Below are 21,502 nucleotides of genomic sequence, written 5' to 3' on the forward strand. Positions count from 1 at the left end.
AGCAATAAAGCACGCACTCCAGATTATACATTAGCAGTGAAATCTCTCCTTCCTTGTCTTCTTGTCTTTCTCTCCATCTGTCTGTCTCTGTCTCTTTTTCTCAAAGTGTGTGTGTGTGTGTGTGTGTGTGTGTGTGTGTGTGTGTGTGTGTATATAAAGGTGGTCTTCTGCCCTGGGGAGCAGTAGGTGAAGTTTGCATGATACAAATGTGTCCTTGAGACAGAGAGAATCAGAAAGAATGACTGGCTACAGTGCATGCTGTATGCTAAACTGGGCCAAGCATTCCAAACCCAGGATTTTTTTTTTTTTTTTTTTCTGAGACAGGGTTTCCCTATGGAGTCCTGGCTGTCCTGGACACACAGGCTGTGTAGACCTGACTGGCCTCAAACTCACAGAGATCTGCCTACCTCTGCCTCCCTGATCGCTGGGATTACAGGTGTGTGTCACTGCACCCAGCTGAACCCAGAATTTTTATTCAGCTTCTTTCAACTTGATAAGGAATATAAAAATATTCTCCTCCATTTTATGGGAAAAAAAAAAGTAAAGCTAGAGAAACATGAGTTGCCTGCGGTGACAAGAGTGTCAGAGCGCAGACAAGATCTTACTCTGGTTTTTCAGCCCTGTCTCCTCCACCATCAAATGCCAACAATTCCCCACTCTAAGAAGCATTCTGTCACTGTGGAGAAACTATAACCGACCCAAACTGCTTCCCCTGTCTATCAAACTCTTTCTCCTCTTCAGTCACAGCTCCAACATTGTCTCCTATCCCACACTCACAGCCCCTTGAGCATATTCCAAGTGTGATATCCAGCCCTCAGGCTACCCTAGAGGGCAGAGTAGATGTTGGCACCCCTGTGCTCTCCACTGAGGGCAGACAAAGCCCTCAGAGAGTGGTGTGCCAGGGAGAAAGGATGAAGGTGAGCAGGAGTTCCTGAGTTCTGGTCTTACTAGCCATGTTAATTTCATCCCAGTTTCCTCAACTCTAAAACAATGGGCTTTGACCCATGTTTTCTAGAGTCTCTTCCAATTCTGGTATCTTTTGAGACTAAGGGAATTAACTTCCATTTCAAGTTTCCTTTTAGTGACCTTTTTTCCCTTGACTGCTCTTTGAAACAAAGCCACACCTCAGCTGGGAAATGTATTAAGACTTGCAACCTTGACCAGGTATCCTTGAGTCTTTAAATCATCTTTAAATCAGCCCTTTCAGGGCTATAAAACCACTCGAGTGGGGAGTGGCGAGTGGCGACTAGTCACTCTCATTCTGCTGGCAAATCAAAACGAAAGGTCCTGCCAATCAGCTATCCTAGAAAGCAAGGCCAATGATCACACCACCCACAGTCAGCGGACAGACTTCCCTCTTCTGGGGTTGGTTGAAGCTTTGGTAGGGTGGAGATAGCCTGTGGCAATCAAGAGGCTGAAGACATGTCAACGGTGCACTCTTGCAAACCAGGCATAGTTAATGTGCTAATGATGATTTAAAGGAGATACAGGGGCAATAATCAGAGAATGAGTGGGGCTACAGAGATGGATTAGAGGCCAAGTGTAGTGTCTGCTTTTCTGGAGAGCCCCAATCCCTAGTGCCTACATGGCAGCTCACAACCATCCGTAACTCCAGTCTCAGGTGAGCCAGGGCCACCTTCTAGCCTCCATGGGCACCAGGCCTACACGTGGTATGTTCAGGTGAAATCCATACACGCAAAATAAATAAATAATTTTAAAAGAAAAAATAAAAACATTCATATTAATAAAGACGAAGATTGATTTCTCCCCTTCATAATCAGCTTATCTTAGGAACGACATGGTAGTCTGAAAGCATTGGGTAGGTTGAACCAACCGTATGGCTCATCAGGTTAAGGCAACTACCACCAAGGCTGATGACCTGAGTTCAATCCCCTAGACCCACATGGCAGAAGGAAAGAATGTCTAAATATGCCCTGGCATATGTACACGCATGCACACACACACACACACACACACACACACACACACACACCACACACATACACAAATAAGTTGTAATTTTAAAAACAAATCAGATTGCTGGGTGTGGTAGAGTATACCTTGTAATCACAGCACTAGAAAAACAGAGGCAGAAGGATTGTCAGTTGGAGGCTAGCCTGGGTTACATAGCTAATCCTTTCTCAAAAACACCCTCTAAAGATCAAGTTCCCACAGACATACCAATTTGAACAACTATTTATGTACAAACCATCTTCATAACTGAAGAAGCCAGCTGAACTGCGCATGACTAATTTTTTAAAGAGAAAACATTAACAGCTTCAAGAATTCTTTAAGTATGTATTTTTAAAAACCTGTTATGTGGAGTCATGCTGATAAAATATTGGCTCACAGAAATAGTGAAGTGAGAATTCAGAAATTTCATACAAAGAAAGGGGCTTTGGTTCCTTTGGGAGGAATCTGAGTCCAGTGGCTGTCTACTGCAGTCCAGTGGTTACCTAGACTGTAACAGTAACTGGCATACAGTGACCCAGTCTTCACTTGGTTATTGAAAATGAGCCCTAGCCAAGGGAGAGTGGGGATGTTTTTATCTTTTTAGAATAAAGACAGAGGGACAGAGCATGGAGGTTCACCATGTAATCCCAGCTCTCTGCAGGTAGATGTGAAAGGATCACAAATTCAATTTCAGACTGGGCTTTGTGAAACCCTGCCTCAAAGAAAGGCAGCAGGGCTGGGGAGATGTCTCGGTGGGAAAAGCACTTGCAGCCCAAGGTTCAAACTAGGAACAGTGCTGAGCACCTGTAGTCCCAGGGTTCCTACACCAAGATGGAAGGCAGAGACAGGAGAGGTCTCAAAGCTTGCAGGTCAGCTAGCCTGTCATATGCACTAACAAAACAAGAAGAGCCCCTCTCTCAAACAAGGTGGAAGGTGAGGACTGACACCCAAGGTTTTACCTGGCCTCCACACATGCACATGCACACACATACGCACACCATCATCTTCCACATGCACACATACATACAGAAAATAAAAAGAGTCAAAAGTCAGGGGCTAAAGAGACAGGTGGCTCTGCAGTTAAGAGCACTCTTCTCCTGCAGAGGACCTGGGTTTGGGTCCCACAGCATACACACGGCTGCTGGCAACTGTCTGTAACTCCAGTGCCAGGGGATCCGATGCCTTCCTCTGACTCCCGCCATTACTGGGAACACACACAGTCCACGATCTTGTGCAGGAAAAACACTTATACAATAATACACGTTTAACACTTTTTTAAGAGTCAAAAATTAATTATGAGCAAAGCTAAATAAATGTTTTTTTACAATAACACTCCCCAAGAACATTTGACTAAAAAGTATTCCAAACTTTGTAATATAACTGTAGCCTTTTTTCATAGTAAATGATTCCTTTAAAGGCTGAGCTGGTTTTCATACTTGTATAATGCAACTACAATGGTCTGTCTTTAGAAAAAAGTCAGACACGCCTGAGTTCTAATCCTAACTACCCGGCCATATTGTAATTTCTGTAAACTAAGATAATTTTGCCTTCCAGGACCCTTCCCCTACAATAAATGTTTTAAATGCATTTTATAACTGTGCTGGAAGCTCCCATTTCTCTCACTGGTAAGGCCTGAGATAAGCCCTTGAGGACACTGATTTCTCCCACTGAAGAGATGCACTGAAGAGATGGCTTGGGACGAGGCAAACCAGCAAGATAAAGTTCAGAGACCCCAAAACTGAAGTCATGTCACCACCTGAGGATCACTACTTTCAGGTAAGATGGATGGACTCCACTTCATTTTTTATGTGGACTATAAGGCCCGCAATCCAGTCTCTTGGTGACAGTGTGTACTCAGCGGTTATGTGGAGCAAGGAAAGCTCTATATCACCAGCCAAGTGGCCTCAGCTCAGCTCTGTGAATGAGGATCTTTGCAACCTCACACAAGGCATTGTACTTTCACTTCACTGTGAAAATAAGGGAGAGGCAGATCCTGCCCAACCTCATCTTTCTACTTTAAAAATATTTTATTACATTCTTATCTGTTTATTTTATGTGCCTATGGGGCATACAGAAGCCATGGCACAGGGATGGAGGTCACAGGATTAATTATGAACGTTGGCTCTCTCCTCCTACCATGTGGGTCCCAGGGACTGAACACACCCACGGCCCAAGACAGCTCAGTGAGATAGAGACAGACCCAGCACCAGCAACTACACCTTAGGGTTCTGTCAGGTGAGAAAAAAAAAAATAGGTTCTTCTGAAGATTCTTGGTAGACATCTCAGTTACTTGAAGCCAAAAGCTTCAGTTCCTAAAGTAATTAATGATTCTAACATGCTTACCACAAAAGGAAGTTGTTGCTAGCCGGCTTCTCTCCAGGGGAGGTGCCCACTTGCTCCACATCCCGTGGCAGGCTGGGTAGGTCACACCCTGACAGAAAGATTAAACAGTGATGATCACATTTTTTCCCAATTTCTTTTCGTGTTTAAAATGCAAATTCTGCTGCTTTGCACAAACTACAGTATAAAAATATAATTTGTGTGCACTGTCAAATAGAAAGCTGATGTGCCTCTCAAATGTTTATGTTGAATCTAGTCCTCAGTGTGATGGTGTCTGAATACAGGCATTGGCGGTAACAAGGGCACAAGATGAAGAACTCATGAATGGAATTAATGCTCTTACAAGAAGAGACCCGAGCAGCACTGTTGCCCACCCGTGAGGTGAGAACAGAGATGACTGTCAGTCTATGAACCAGAAAGCAGGTCATCAGTCACTGAAGGCGCTGGACTTCCCAGCCTCCGGACCGGACCACGAGAAATGAATGTCTGTTGTGTCTGATACTGCATTACTAATACCCAAACAGATTTTTAACAACATTAAGTCATATAATTTAACTAATCTTGACTCATAGCACCAATCCTGACATTCAAAGATATAGTACAAATATATCTGTGGTGGAGAGTCAGAGAGATGTCTTATTTCTATATATCACGTCATTAAAGAAAATGGACGTAGAAAGTGACTTCCACCCGCAGCCAGTTTATCTCTTTTCCTGGCACAGACCCCGAGGCTCAGATTCCTGAAGACCAGGTCTCAGCCGTGGTCTTCAAAGCTGCGAATGTCACGTTCTTTCTGCCACATCACTAGTTGTCGAAGTGCAGGGTACATCCTCCTAACAGGACTAAAGCTGGATTGGAGCGTCAGTAACAGTCTAGACTTTTCTTTCTTTCCTTCTTATGGAGGGTGACTAGAAACTGAACCCAGGCCTTGGCATGTTCTAGACATACATTTAATCACCACTATACCCTTAGCCCCTTTTAAGTTTTACCCTGAAACAGGGCCTCACTAGGTTTCCCAGGAAAGCTTGAAACGAGATTCTCCTGTCTCAGCCTCTTCAGTAACTGAGACCACAACCCTCTATCACTGCCCAAGCACGGTCTTGATTACTGCAAGTAACCTATGTTTTACATCAAAATGTAACTACCACACCCAACCCATGGTTTCAAAGATGTAAAAAGGGGGTCTCTAGAGAACGCTGAAAACTGACAAAAGGGGCTTGACTTCAGGAGCTGACTGTTGCAAAGCACCGGGCTTTCTCTGGCAGCGCTGAAAACTGTAAAGAAAGTGTCTCTCCTACCTCCACCAGACCCTGCAAAATCCTCACACACATGACGCAGCCGTAGTGAACCCTGGCCGCAGAAGGGATAAACATGTTCAGAGTTGATGTCAAGAAGATGGCGGCTCCAAAGACCCTAGGGGACCAAAGCACTGTATTATTGTCCGGGATGATAATGATGGCTAAAAGCACTTCAGTTAAACATCAGAAAACATCCTAAAAGTTCATGAGAGAGCATAGGAGAAATTAATTCAGAGACATAGACAGTATGACAGAATCTGGTATGCTCCCAGCTTAGACCCCTGGGATGCTCAGACCATTTGTGGTCATGTTCATGGAAGCCCAGGGATGTCCAATCAGCATGATGCCCCAGAAAGCCACAGGATGACTGTACTAAAGAGAACTTCCGGTACACCCACATCCAACCAGATTTCAGCCAAGTGACCCTTCCTATCTGTGACTTTTGCATGTCTGGGGTTATGCCTCCTGCTTCCCATTATGTTCTCAATAGCCCAAAAGAGAACACTGACTACTCAAGATGTAGCTTGAGACCTGGGACCAAGCTGTGAACTTGTCTTATTCCCTAGTTCCTGACGTAGCCAGTTACTCTCTCCTTGACATCCTGAGACTCTCTAAGAAAGAAGAAGAAAAAAAGTAGGCACCATTCTCTTCTCTCCTTTCATAACTTTCTTTTAGGCAGAGTTGTGTGTATGTGTGTGTGTGTGTGTGTGTGTGTGAGAGAGAGAGAGAGAGAGAGATATTCATAAATATATACACATACATATATGCATGTATGTGTTTGACACACACACACACACACACACACACACACACACACACACACATCCCAGGCTGCCCTTGAACTCACATTTAGCTAGGGATGACACTGAATTTCAGATCCCCCTGCCTCTACTTCCTGAATGCTGGGATTATGGGCACATGCTACTGTACTTGGTTTTATGCAGCTCTGGCCCTAACCCTAGGGCTTGCGAGAGCTGGGTAAGCACCCTATCACCTGCACTGCATCCCAGATGCCCCTCCTCACATACTCTAATGTCACCTGCTCTTTCCTTATGCACTAGGAAATCTGTATATGTACGGTTTTCTTTCAGAGGCAGGAGTGTAAGCAGTAACCAATGAAGAGTCAGTGGCAGTCACTACTTGACCACTTTTTAAAAGAATACAACAGGCAAGTAACAATGGGACGTAAAACAAACAAAAACCAAACAGCTAGATGAGGACATAAGTAAAGACAGCCATGTTTACACATATTAAGATCCTGGTGGTAGCTTTCAAACATTTTGCCTTTGCCCCTTAAAAATACATTTCATATTAATAAAAATACATTTCATGTTAAGCTAAATTCAACCCCCCAGAGCCCATATAAAAAGCCAAGCATAGGGTAAGCCTATGAGTCTGGCACTGGAGACATGAGGACGGGAGAATCTCTGGGATTTGCTGGCCACACAATTGAATCAGTTAACTCTGGGTTCAGTGAGAGACCCTGTCTCTAGAAAATAAGGTGGTGTGTGTGATTGAAAAGGCATCTGATGGGCTGGAGAGTTGGCTCAGAGATTAAGAGCTCTGGCTGTTCTACTAAAAGGTCCTGAGTTCAATTCCCAGCAACCACATGGTGGCTCAGAACCATCTATAATGAGATCCTGTGCCCTCTTCTGGCGTGCAGGTGTACATGCAGGCAGAATAGTGTATAAATAACAAATAAATAAATAAATAAATAAATGAATAAATAGATCTTAAAAAAAAAAGGAGAAGAAGAAAAAGCACCTGACATCAACCTCAGGCCCTACACACACATGCGCCTGCACTTGCACATGCACACGCATGCACCCACACACACATGTATCGTGTGTATGTATATACATAAATGTGTGTGTGTGTATATAGATATATGCATTTCATATTATAGCCCAGTCTGTATTTATATACACATGCATTGTGGATATAGACATGTTTTTGTTTTCATCCCAGGTGTGGCTATGGGACAGATTCAAATTGCCCACAGCAGCAAACTCTTTGCCTGGTGCAGGCTCTGAGAGAGGCCCTTTGCCAGCTGCAGACAGTCTAAATCTGAGGACTCTGAGAGGCAATAAAGGCCAGAGCCCAGAGCAAGTTAGTGGAGCTCTGAGAAAGAAGTAGGCTGCTGGTGCGACCCCCTGGCGCTCCTGATGGAAGTTGCTGCGGTTTGATGAGGAAAAGTTGGAGATCTCCTGAAACGAAGACTGGACTTTCCCCAAGGAAGCTGAGGACCCTAACCAGCAGGAAGTAGCTAAAGAGAACTCTGCCTCCTCTTCCCACTAATGTTCCACATCTCCTACCTGGTGCTGGGGTGCTGGAAAGGATTAGGGTAGAAAAGGGAGGAAGATGTGTAAGAAGCGTAAATAACATAAAATGATTTAAATTAAATTAAAAATTCATTAACGTGTCTACACACACATAAATGGGACCAGTTTCGGAAACCATTACTTACTCTCATAGGCAATCTATTCAGATGTTTCATTGTCTTTATTCTCTTTAATTATATGCTCCTCTGTTCCTCTCTTTTTCAAATAAAATTCCCATTGGTAAATCACTGTACTGATTTCACAGCCATGTGAGTTGTGATTTCAGAGATTGAAAAAAGAAATCACCTTGCAAAATTTGATCTACTTCATGAAATTGACTCATGCAATGTCTCATGACAAATATACCAGGAAGAACCTAGATATTTGGTCCACTTCTTTTCTGCAACATGACCCAAACTATGGCATCTCCCTCAAAATGAACACACACTTTTCACTGAATACTTTCATGACAGAAAACTCACTTCCTTTTGAGACCATTTGGTCTGTTGTGGAGAGGCAGCTCCTCAGACAACTCCTGAATCACTTAAGTGTTAGAAACAGCCTGCAGTCTAAAGGCAAGCCCTCAGTGTTCACATGACAGGGTGTCTACTGTGCTAGTGATGGCTACATGAACACACGGAATTGTCACTGCTCCAAAACACAACCTAATCTAATGTTCCATCTCTCAGATGAGGAAACCGAGGCCCAGAAAAGAAAGGAAGTGACTCAGTAGAGGTAATTCAGTGAGACAGTGAGGGCTCATGAACCACTTCCCCTGACTCGAGGCTAATCATTCTTTTTACAACATGACCACTTAATGAACTACAAAGCAAATGACATTTTTTGGGGGAAAAAGCAAATCCAAAGATACTTTTAAAAACAGCGCCATTGTGGATCAAGGTTCTGAATCGCATCTGCCTATCTGGCTCCTGCACCCCCACACTGAGCACAAATACACAGATTTGGTAAAGGTTCAAGGCTCTACGGTGACCCAGGCAGGGCTCGCCGTGTTCTCTACTCTTACCTGTTAGCAGCAAACTTGTTTGAAATGAAGCCACCAGGAATCTGTGTCACAATATAACCCCAGAAAAAAGACCCGTGGATAAGGCCCACCGTCTCTGGGTCCCAGTTAAACTGTGCTGTCTGGAAACAAAAACCAAGTAGAATTGGGTATTAGCCCTCTGTTGGATGTTGGGGTGGTGAAGACTTAGTCTGTAGGCTGCATTTTGTCCTATTGACAGTGTCCTTTGCCTTACAGAAGCTTTTCAGTTTCATGAAGCCCCATTTATTAATTGCTGAGCTCAGTGCCTGAGCTGTTGGTGTTCAGTTCAGGATCTACAGATTCAATGCAGTTCCCACCTAAATTCCAACACAATTTCTTTACAGACCTCGACAGAGCAATTTTCAATTTTCATATGGAAAAATAAAATAAAAAAAACCCCAGGATAACTAAAACAATGCTGTACAACAACAACAGCGAACTTCTGGACATATCACCATCCCAGCTGTACTACAAAGCAATAGTAATAAAAACCGCCTGGTATTGGAATAAAAACAGACAGGCTGATGAATGGAATTGAAGACCCAGAAATAAAACCACACCAATACATACACTTGAATTTTGACAAAGAAGCCAACACTATACAGAGTGAAAAAGATCCATATTTATCATCCTGCACAAATTTAAGTCCAAGTGGATCAAAGACCTCATCATAAGCCTGGATACACTAAATCTAATAGAAGAAAAAATAGGAATAAACTTGAGTCTCAATTTTTGTTTTGTTTTCGTTTGGTTTTTGTTTTTTTGAGATTAGGGATTCTCTGTGTGTAGCCGTGACTGTCCTGGAATCACTCCATAGACCAGGGGGTTTAGGTTTTTCCTTTTATTTCTCTCTCTTCTCCTTTGGTTAATTTTTGGGGACAGGGTCTTGCTACATAACGTAGTTTGTCTTTGAAGTCACCATTTAGCCAAAGCAGGGCAAAACTCAGGCCTGCCCCCCACCCCCGCCTCAGTCTCCTGAGTGCTGGGATCACAGGCACAAGCCACCAGACCTAGTTTCCACACTCCTATTCTTGATGCCCGACAGGATGATATAAATCATATTTTAGATCTTAATTAGATTCTCTAAGCAAAATCCTAGGAACTGGGGCATACATGCGAGCATCGTGCTTTGGCTTTATCAAAATTGCTTTTCCACATGCTCCAAAGCAGACTCTATTGACCCACTGTCTTCTCAGGCAACAGACAAACGCAAATGGTGTCTTGATTTGTTTCTCTGCAGGCAAGTTCTAACCAGCCAGCCTTGCTCACAACAGGCTGGAGAACACATGCTATACGCATTTGAAACCCCACCAGTCGTCTTTATTTTAAATGAACTGGAGGTGTCTCTCCCTCTGTCTCACCTCCTCACTCCACTACCACCCCCGAAACAAACAGGCTATCTTTCTCAGCCAGACTCAGCTAAGGCCTCAAAAGCAGACTAAAGCATCTCCATGGTGCTGTTTCCCTCCGACGGAACAATTTCTCAGAAAGAAAAGGGGAAGCCTGCATGCCAGCTAAAGACCTCTTTTTCCTGAACTGACATCCCATTTCCCCAAAGCAGTCCTTGGCAGGGGACTATTCTAGGTGATGCTAACAGATGCGGCATCAAAGAGAAGACTACCATGTTGCCGGCTGAGAGAACATTACCTCCTGTGTCCCTGCCTCAGAGTCAAACAGCACTCAGAAACAGTCCAGGCTTCATGTCACACAATATCTTCTTGTGAAACCCTGTAAGCAAGCCATGGCTTCCGAGACACCAACATGGAAAGTCTGATCTAGGCATGCATCCCAACACAGACATACAGAGAACCATCAGGTGCCCCTCTGAGAAGGCTCAGACTCTACCGCATCAGTTCAGTGCCCGTGCTTAGGCCAGTGATGCAGACAGTTATGCAGTGGTCCCTGGGGCCAAGTTTTCATTTATTCATCCCGTAATATATGAGGCCTAGGTAAAAAACAAGCTAGATTTATGTTTCCAGTATTCACAAAATAGTGTATTCAATAACTTCAGTGCTTCCGTGTGACACACACACGCTAGCCCAAACACCAGGATAACAATAAGACATCCATGCTAATCACACTTTACCAGGACTCTGTACATCTAGCAGTGCTCATTCTGGGATCTGTTGAGGGCTCCTGTGTGTCTGGGAACTTGGATGGGAAAAAGTCAGCTTTTTTTAAAAGCTTAATATGTAGTATTTTTTTATTAAAAGTCTGCTTTCATGAAAATATTTTGCAAAACAATTTCTTGATTTGTATAATCTCTGGGGTAAAACTTGGAATAGACTGCTGTGGTGGGCTGCTTTGGTTTGTGTTTCTAGAATACTCCTTTTCCCTGGAATTATTCCTTGTCCCAGGGTAACTCAGCAAAGTTACAGTCCAGTGTTCTAATAAACCACAGAAATGTCAGCACTTTTATCTTCATTGCCTGCTGACTGAAATTTAGAATTTCTACAAATATAAACATAGCTTAAAGCATGGTAAAACCGAGCATGGTGGCACATTCCACCGCTTGGGAGGCAGAGACAGGTGGATCTCTGTGAGTTCAAGGCCAGCCTAGTCTACAAAAGAGAGTCCAGGACAGCCAAGGCTATACAGAGAAGCCCTGTCTCAAAAAAAACAAACAAGCAAAAACGTGGTAATATCAGTCCCACAACTAAAATGTGAAAGCTGGAAACATGTTCAAATTACATTATAGCTGTTGCCGTGATCTCAAACCATTGTTTACATTTCAATATTAAAATCATAGCAATTTCAGGCACTTTGCTAAATCTTGCCATCTGATGTACTAGTAAGGAAGTACATGTTTCTATACCATGAATTTATTTTTTAAGTATGTTTTTCTACATTTTAATATAACTGACTCCCTTTTTAATCCTTTGTCTATTTATACTAAGAATTTCAAACATTATCTTTGACCAAAGGTTCACCAAGTTGTTTACAAGGCTCAAGGGATGTTATAGCACATGCAAAATAAGAGTGAGGGTCTCCTGTTCCTAGCACACTATGACTTCTCTATCTGTCTGTCTGTCTGTCTGTCTCGCTTACAGTTCTTTACACACAATGTTCCTTTTTCTTCAAACATTTTTCTGCCTAAATCTCTGCCTGGTTCAGTCGTCTCTTTCTGGTCGTCTCTTTCTGGAAAGTCACAATACCAAAACTGTGGTATGCACACTCCTCGGGAAGCCTGAGAATTTGGAACAGCCATACCGACATAGCAGCTGGCACACCATACTGTCACTTATGTTATATGTCTCCTGGAGTTCAAGGCCCCAGTCAGTATCAGTCAGCATTCTAGCCCTGTCACCATGTCCAGGACTCAGAATGAGGTTGTCACTCCATGTGTTTGTTACATCAAATAGTGAGTTGCTCTGTTTGCTTTTACACAACCATATCTCCCTCTCTCTCTCTCTCTCTCTCACACACACACACACACACGCACACACACACACACACACACACACACACGCACATACACCTGCTTGCTGCAGCTCCATACTCACCTGAATTTCTGGTTTCCCATCCACATACACAGTACTGTTGTTGACCATTTCCACAATGGCCACTCCAAGGTTGCACCGAATCCCAAAGGAAATGCAGAATCCCAGCCCACTCATGACAGCGATGATATAGCGCTTGGGGATGCCACAGCAGCTGCAGTCACAGGCGGGGAGGCGTGCCCTGGATGTCTGCACAGGCCTGCCCTCTTCATCCAGCTCAATGCTATCTTCCTCTTCATTAGTCCCATCGATTTTTCTACATCACAAAAAGAATGCACAGAGAATAGAAGCCAGAATTCGAGGTGAGGGAAAATACACAAAGTAAAAATAAAAATGGTGCCAAGAAACGAAGAGAGAAAAGCTGACAGAAGAGTGCAGCTTGTATTTTAAACATTATCATCATCATCAACAACAAAGTACAGAGTAATGGCTAATATGACTAATGCTCTGAACTTCGTGTTGGATTTCCATGTGTACTAAGTCGTTCAGATCTGTTCAGTTCGGCCGTGTACACGTGAGGGCAGGAGGGTGGTATGTGAGGACAAGAGGGTCTCAAGGGTAAGCCTGAACAGCACAGCAAGTCTAACTGCAGCCTGGGCTGCAGAGTGAAGGCCTTACAGAACAAGGGAGGAAGGTTCTTAAATTTCATGGAAACCCAGTGAGGTGCAGTCAGTACCCTGGTGCCGTTCATTTGAGGAGGTGTGCAAAGCCAGATTCGGAGTCTGTGTCCTTAACAATACACTGTTCTGAGTTCTTGCTGAAAGAGAAATGGGACAGCCACGTGGATGGCCCACACACATGTTCCTCTAAAATAAGCCTTTGTTTTAGATCCACTTGAAGCTTGCTAAGGTCATGCGCAGGGACAAAAAAACCAGATGCAGATTATTTTTGTTGACTTCTATAGGTTCAATGATGGTGTGGCTTCTAATTAATTACCTTCTTCCAAAGCAATAAAGTAATTGAGTAAACCGAATATGATCAATTATGAGATGATCATATTCAGTCAGCAAAGCATTTGCCATACAAGCATGAGGACCTGAGCATGGCTCCCCTGCACCCGTGTCAAAATTAGGGCGCCGTAGAGCTTGTCTGCAACCCTAGTGCCGATGAAGGAGGTAAAGGCAACCGAGACAGACTGATGACCACCAGCTTCAGAGAGGACTATCCCAAAAATGAGGAGGAGGGAAGACAGGAAACTCCAGAAGAAACAAGCACCTGCCAGGCAACACTGAAGATCTCAGTTCAATTCCCAAGTCCCTCGGTAGAAGGAGAGAACCAACTCCTAAAAATTGTCCCCATACCTTAACAGGCACACAGTGGCAAGCACACACACACGCTCGTGTGCACACACGCACACACACGCACACACGCTCGTGTGCACACACGCGCACACACACACACACACACACGCTCGTGTGCACACACGCGCACACACACACACACACGCTACACACACACGCTCGTGTGCACACACGCACACACACACGCACACATGTGCTTGTGCACACATACACACACTAACAATAATAAATCAACAAAACAAAGAATAAAATGGATAGAGATTGAAGAATCCACTCAAAATCGACCTCTGACCTACACTCCCACCCATATATACACACAAATATACCCTCCCACACACACACAAGTGTGCAAACACACACACATACAAATATGTACACACACATACAACACAAGAGAAGAGCTTTTCTATCCCGTGATACTGTAATCCTTTGGAATACGATTCTGTTTTCACAAATATTAAATTAACATAAATCGTTCATATAATTATTAACAAAATAGTTAATTTCTAAAACAAAATAGTTTCCCTTCCCCACGAACGCATACAGAAGATAATTTTGGCAGCTGCTTTTGATAAGATTTGAAGTGCATCTGTGGAGAACTAAACAATCAGCACCGCAGACATTTACTAAGCATGTACTACGTGGCAGGTCTGTGCTGGGGGTGAAGAACAGGGATGAATGGGCCTGTTCTCCCCTCCTCTGCAGCACGATGCTGTAGGGGACGAAGACGCACACATAGGCTGCGACCGTCGCTGGACGATGCGGTGAACTCTCTGCCCGACACGGCTCCCTTCCGTTCTGTCCACACACGGCGTATGGTCTGGATGCTCACGCAAACACGCTCTACTACCTCCGCAGCTCCTCTCGGCATGTGTCTCTTGTGTCTAGTTCTATCTTACAGTCCGCTTCCTGGACGACTCAGCTCAACACAAGCGTCCTCTTATACATGATGCCTGCTGAGACATCCTGAAGCTTCCCCGAGGAAACACACAGCACGGGGGGGGGGGGAGGCCACGGGAATAATCTTAAAAGGTTACGCTCCCCAACTGAAGAATGGGGGGACTCGCTGAGCTGCCTGATCTGAAGCCACTTCCTCATAACAGAGGCGGAGACTGAGTGCAGGGAACAATGAGAAGGACATTGGGCACTGGGTCCGGTCTCCCTTCTGAAGAGTGACAGCTGAGCCACCACTTTAAGAGAGCACAGAGTCAGAAGCAAACTCGGATCCGAGAGCGACCTCCTGGGTGTGAGGCATTCCCTCAGCGTGGTGGAGGCAGGGAGATGTCACACTGATAAAGGTTTAATTTTTAACAGGGAAGGGATAAACATCTGATTGATTTGTTTCAAAAGTATTTAAATGGTAGGCGGGAGTAGTATGTGAAAAAGCCCTTGTCCGGTGTATGTATAAGGCCTGGGTTTCTAAGACAACAACAACAAGATAACAATGATAAAATTAAAACCTCAATTATGCAGACCTAGTGAAACATGCCTTTAATCCCAGGACTCCGGGGACAGCGACAGGTGGATCTCAGTGAGCTCAGGGCCAGCCTGATCTACACGGTGAGTTCCCAGAGAGCAAGGGCTACATAGCATGACCTAACGCAAAATAAAATACATAAGCTACCGGGCTTCTCCTGTGGTTTGTTGTTGGTTTGGTGGAGTGTTACATGTTTGCAGGCTCAAAGAGAAAGACTGAAAGACACAGCCTACTTCAGACAGCCAGACACCCTAGGTGTGATGACTAGCTGTGTGCCTTCAGGCTGGCTATTCTGAATCTCCCACTTCTTCACTGTACAATAAACAGAATATGTCACAGATCCGTTAAGATATTATGCTACAGAGAGCAAAATATCACAGCCAGCAGAGGCGTGAGCACTGACTACCTGATAGGCTCTACGCCATCCTTGGCCTTTCCTGCCTTCTCTGGTTTCTGCTTTGTTTGTTTTGTGCTAAGCTCATTCCCTGCATCTCCTGCCACTGTAAGACTTTACATTCTTCCGTCCAAATGCTTATCACATCGAGTTAGAGACTTTTCGAGCATAGGGGTGGAGAGTAAATAGTCCATGTCATGCATGTGTGCATGAATGAATGAAGACCTACCCACCTGGTGGGCTGTGGGTACGCAGAGGGCAGAAGCCCTCTCCTTGTCTTTGTCCCCAGTGCTTACCACAGTTTGTGGAGACAATGAACCTCACTCAACTGAGTGGAATTGGGGGCTAGCCCACACATCATGCCAGACTTGCAGCCCTTAGAGACTCTATCATCCATACCCTCAAATAATCTCCATAGAAAGGATGGAGAGCACACTTAAGCAAGGATAAGGGCAAAAGAAGAATTCCTTTCTTAAAAAATAAGAGGGCTTTAATTACCCATAAAAGCTGTTTATATCACATGGGTTTCTCTCCATGTTTGCCTATGGTTCTTCTTTTAGGTTGGAGAATCTTCCTTCTTTCCAGAGTGACAGCCAGCATTGTTGCTTTTCCAAATATAGAAAACTGCAGACTGTGGGCTGGGGCCCTTCACACATGAGGTGGTCCTCCCATTGTTCTCGTGTACAATTTTCTAGTAAGCATCTAAGCCCCAGGGTCTGACTGCTCAAGCTTCTCCAAGCAGTCTTCAAGCATTTTCAGAATGTTTAACTTCTCAGTGACTCTTAATGTTCTGTGGACTACGAAGAAGGTTTCTCATTTGGGGAAAAAAAAACAAGCTCAAGACAGTCATGCACAGTGAAACAAAACACACAGATTTCTTTATGAGTGTTTCAACTCTGCTCACTTGTCAGCTTTGCGCACGTATTTATAGTATATATTCCAAGTATATATATGGTGTATATATGGTGTATATTCCAAGTAAGATGGGTAAGCCTTCTCAATATTGTGTCATGAATTATATATATATATATATAATAGATGGGAGAGCTTAAACAAGTCTATATACCGTGTGTATATAGTTTGGATGTAAAATGTGCTCCACAGACTCATATGTTAGAACACTCAGTCCCGGTATGTTGGTGCTGTTTGGGGAAGGTGAGGAATCTTCAGAAGGTATGTCCAGTTGCAGTAAGAAGCTCACCATGTGGGCTAAGCTTTGAGGTTATACCTGGCCCTGCTTCCTGCCCAGCTCTGCCTCCTGATCTATCCAGATGTGAGCCGCAGCCTTGCAGTGGGATCCCCACAGCCACAGTCCACGTTAGCCGCCGTGGCTTCTCCACCATGCTAGACTGCGCCTTCCAGCCAGGAGCCCAAACAGACCTCTCCTCCTTTTAAATTGATTATTGATAGGTATTTGGATCCAATTGGCCATATACCTAAAAATAAAGCTTCCCAAAATGCCCACAGTGGAAGAGATGGTCAGTGCTTTTAACTTTCTCCTTTCTGAATAGCCACTCAATGAACGTATGGGAAAACAAACAAACAAACAAACACTAACAACAAGACCAGTTTTGAGGTAAACGTGATTCTGTAAGACGGCAAATAAACACAGTTTGTAGAACAGCGATGACAAAATACCACAGACAGGGAAGCTTAAACACATGTCAACAGCTCTGGAAGCTGCAAGTCCAAGCTCAGGATTTGGCTAGTTGGTTTCTTGTGGTGCCTCTGCTCTTAGCTTGCAGGGGGACACCTTCCCCTGGTGTCCTCACACCAGTGGTTCTCAACCTGTAGGGCACAACCTCTCTGGGAGTCGAATGACCCTTTCACAGGGTCGCCTAAGACCATCAGAAATTATGGATGTTTACATTAAGATTCATAAGGGTAGCAAAATTACAGTAATAAAATAGCAACAAAAATAATTGTATGGTGGGGGGGTCACCACAACAGGAGGAACTGTATTAGAGGGTCTCAGCATTAGGGAGGTTGAGAACCACTGTTCTACACCCTCGCTGTCTCTTTCATGTCTCTAAATGTCTCCTTACAAGGACACTAATCCTGTACAGTCTTATTGGAGTAGGATCCACCAGAACCCAGCAATTGCAGAGATGTTGGGGTCAGTCTGTGCTGTTCTCCTGCCCTGTCTTTGGAACAGAGTTGCTCTTTTCTGCCCAGTATGAGTTTTGTCTTTGTGATGTCATCATTGTCTTTAATCCTATGCTTTAGGTCACTGGTGATACGTTAAGTTCTACAGCCACATCTGGCCTGCATGATGAGCATCTGGACAGTATTTTTGGAATCTGAACCAACTGCCAGAGTTTAAAAATCATAAATAGATCCAGAAACACACCGAGTTTTGTTTTATTTTGAAAATTTTGGATTAAGCCCATAGTCTCTCCTGGCTGCTAATGAGCCCCCCATTTGCTGCGGTGCCCACCATTCCTTGTCGCCACACTACATTTTTTACTTATAGTTAAAACTCAAAGGAAAAAAGATAGTATAGTTTTGGCACACATCACCATCAAATATAGGAAAATTCTAGTAAACAAAAATTCAGTAAACAAATGTCATCCATAGCTGCCCAGTGTCTTAACTGCCTCTTGAGATTCTGATCTTGCCTGAACAGCAGAGAAAACTGCTTTTCCTAGAGCCTTGGGTAGTGCACAGGTGGCATAGTGCACGGGTAAGTTCTTCAGCATCAGAAGCACCTGAGTGAGATTTAGATGGAGAGGAAAGGAAGAAGCGGATGGCACAGGCAGGAGGAAGGACAATGCCGGTGGTGGCTGTGCAATGGAGAAGCAGCCGCAGCTCTGTGGCCACAGTCAGAGGACCCCAAAGCAAACCACCATCGGCCCCAACAGTTACGGGGAAAGAGGTAATGACGTTCCCTCTAGACCAGTCTAGAGGCAGCATATAGGGTTTTCTCCATGGCTTTTCTTCTTCAGATAGAATGCCCAGGCTTGGCCCTGTTTTCCGAACTTCCTGTCCATGTCATCAAAGATGGATACGCTCTCTCCATCTGTTGATTGTAACGAAGCCCTTTGAGTGCTGTAGTGTGCTGAGAGCAGCGGAGAGTGTGTCTCTGTGTTAATACATTAAGTATGTCTATGCCAAAAAGCAAAACATGACCTGCTACAGGGTCTTTATGTGGTACGACTAGAACAAGCACTTAAAGAATCTGGTTATTATACGTATGTATGGGAGAATTTGGAAAAATATAAAAAAGAATCTCTAGATCAGAAAAATCAATCCAGGGACAGTGGCCTACACCTGTAATAAAACTACTCAAAAGACTGGGTAGGAGGACTGAGCCAGGGGTTTGAGACTTGGCAATACCGGGAGATTGGGGGAGGAGGGGCCATCAGATACTGTCAGTTGAATCTATCACCCCAGCTACGCAGAAGACTGAGGTTGAAGCCAGCCTGACTGCTTAACCTTGTCTCAGAAGCAAAGCAACAACAAATTTCCAGGACTGGTGCATAGCCCTAGAGTAGAACTTACGCGTCACAAGAACAAGGCCCTGGGTTCATTTGCTATGAAGAGGAAGAAGAGGAAGAAAGGGAGGTAAGAGGAATGAGGGGGCAAAAGATGGAAAGTGGAAAGATCAGGGAGGGAGGTAGTTGGAGAAGAAGAATGAAGAGAGGGTAGGCAGAAAGGAAGTAGTGGGAAGAGATAGTGGAGAAAGAGGGAGAGGAAAAGAGGGGATGGGAGAGAAGAAATTAAGAAACAGGAACAAAAAAAACTGTAGTAGAAGGAAGAAAAGGAAGGAGAAGGAAGAAGGAGGAAGGGAAGAAAAATGAGGAAAAGGAAGGGGTGGAGCAAGGAAAAGGAGTGGGGGAACAGGAGAGGAGAAGAAAGTAAGAGGAGGAAGAAGAGAGGTGTGGGGAGAAAAGGAAAATCTCTTTCGTAGCTATGAAAAGAGGCCTGAGAGTTCAAATAGTAAAGGTTCACATCTGGACCCTGCCTCCTGAGGCACATCCTAGGAAGCCAACCCAAATGGTGAGCTCTTGTGAGACTGTATGATGATTCATTTTCAGAGACCTTTGGGAACTTCTGTAGGATAGAGCAGCAGTCTATTATGACAAACAGATAACATGTTTTGTAGAGCTCATTAGCAAGAAATGGCAGTTACTCTGGATGCCTCATAAAATACATGTCCTTCTGAGTATGACAAATAAATGCTTCAAGGACTTAAAGGTGTACACACACACACACACACACACACACACACACACACACTTGCTCTAGGTTTGAGGCATTCCAGGACACTCCCTCCCAAGTAAAGGAAAAACTGCTGTACTTTGTATTTTCTATTTAAGGATGTAAAATGCCTTTGAGCTTTGGAGACATTGTATTGCACACTAGGGAATATTGTTCTGCCATATTTATTCCATGCTATGAACTATACGCTGAAAACTGTTAGTTTTAAGTAAGAACCAAAAGCAAGAAAGTGCCTGCAATTTACCCAGGATGCACTAAGAGCCATCTCACAGCTAGGGCCATATTACCTAACATATCTATGGTTCCATAAGAGGGAAAGTACCATATGCGCTTTCTAACAAAAGGTCAAAGAAAGACAGCATGTACTCTAGAATGAAGCCAGGCCTCTCTCGTAGGTTAGGCCCAGCTTCTGGCATGCAGTCAAGCTGAGGAAAGGTGGAGCACCTCATCCCAGAGTATCAAGAGACCATGTAGCCAAAATTACCTCTCTTGCGCTGGTACAATCAAAGCTATGAAAGTATAATGCGGGGGAGCTGGGGAGATGGTGGGGTCGTTTGAATGAGAAAGGCTCCCATAGGCTCAGATGTTTACATGCTTAGTCAGCAGTTGGTAAAACTGTTTGGGAAGGATTAGGAGGTATGTTCTTGGTGGAGGAGGTATGTCACTGAGGGTGGGCTTTGAGGCTTTACAGGCCCACACCAGGCCCAGGCTCTCTCAGTCCCCTGCCTGCTGCTGGCAGATCAGCTTGGAAAGCCCTCAGCTGCTGCTCCATGGCCAGGCCTGTCTGCATCCCAGCATGGCAGTCATTGACTAACCCACTGAAGCTATAAGCAAGGCCCCATTTAACTGCTTTCTTTCATAAGAGCTGCCTTGGCTATAGTGTCTCTTCATAGCAACACAACAGTGACTAAGACAGAGGGGAGAAATGTGTCAGTCTGAGGAAAAATACTTGGCACCCAGACCCCTACTGAGGCATTCCCTGGTGCTGTTTGGACTGAAAATGGGTAGGTTCATTAACTATGGCCAAGGAAGGAAATAGAAACCTGGTGTCAGATCCCTGAGGGCTGAGGGTCAGAGTCAGCTTCCCAGACTAGACAACAGAGGTCAAAGAATTCAACATGATTGAGAGGAGAGACCACTTATGATGGTGGGAGCTAGCGTTTGTTCTGATAACCTCTCTGAAAGATTCCTCAGGGATTAAGAGCGCGGAGCCAGAGAGCAGACAAACCTGAATGCAGTGGTCTTCCTGAGAGAAGCAAGCAGATGGGAGGCATGTTATGGTTGGCCGCTGAGCGCTTCCGTGGATCGCAGGTCACCAGATCTGCAATATAGCCACGTACTTTTTTCAGGGCTGCTAGATCACAGCTCCTTCCCTCTGAAGCTGCCCACAGACAGGAGGCCTCCACATCTGCTGGGGCAACCCAGCCACTGACAGAATAACACAGCGATATACAAGGCGGGTCCCTCCATGCTGGTTTCAGTCCCAAGCCTCTGCTGCCCATTGCCTGAGACTGAGTTTCGCTCAATCCTCTCTCCACTCCTCCCCCATGTCACTTGTGCCGCCATATTTTTATGGGTAAGCTCTCTTCCTATGAATCATAGTTCAGGCTCACCCAAACCTGACTCACACTCTGCCTTTAGAGAACCCTGCTTAA

General features: G+C 44.5%; 1 protein-coding gene across 1 annotated transcript in view; it reads right to left on the reverse strand.

The window, feature by feature from the left end:
• The window catches only part of Slc17a8 (solute carrier family 17 member 8), a 42,950-nt gene that overhangs the window by 16,954 nt on the left and 4,494 nt on the right, over window positions 1-21,502 (reverse strand). The window contains exons 2-5 of the mRNA XM_021645694.2: window positions 12,458-12,710; window positions 8,937-9,055; window positions 5,592-5,706; window positions 4,297-4,384 (exon numbers count right to left, since the gene is read on the reverse strand). Of these exons, the coding sequence (XP_021501369.1) occupies window positions 4,297-4,384; window positions 5,592-5,706; window positions 8,937-9,055; window positions 12,458-12,710 (575 nt within the window). The remainder of the gene's footprint in view (window positions 1-4,296; window positions 4,385-5,591; window positions 5,707-8,936; window positions 9,056-12,457; window positions 12,711-21,502) is intronic.

Source organism: Meriones unguiculatus, chromosome 2, assembly GCF_030254825.1.
Source record: "Meriones unguiculatus strain TT.TT164.6M chromosome 2, Bangor_MerUng_6.1, whole genome shotgun sequence".
Classification (NCBI taxonomy): domain Eukaryota; kingdom Metazoa; phylum Chordata; class Mammalia; order Rodentia; family Muridae; genus Meriones; species Meriones unguiculatus.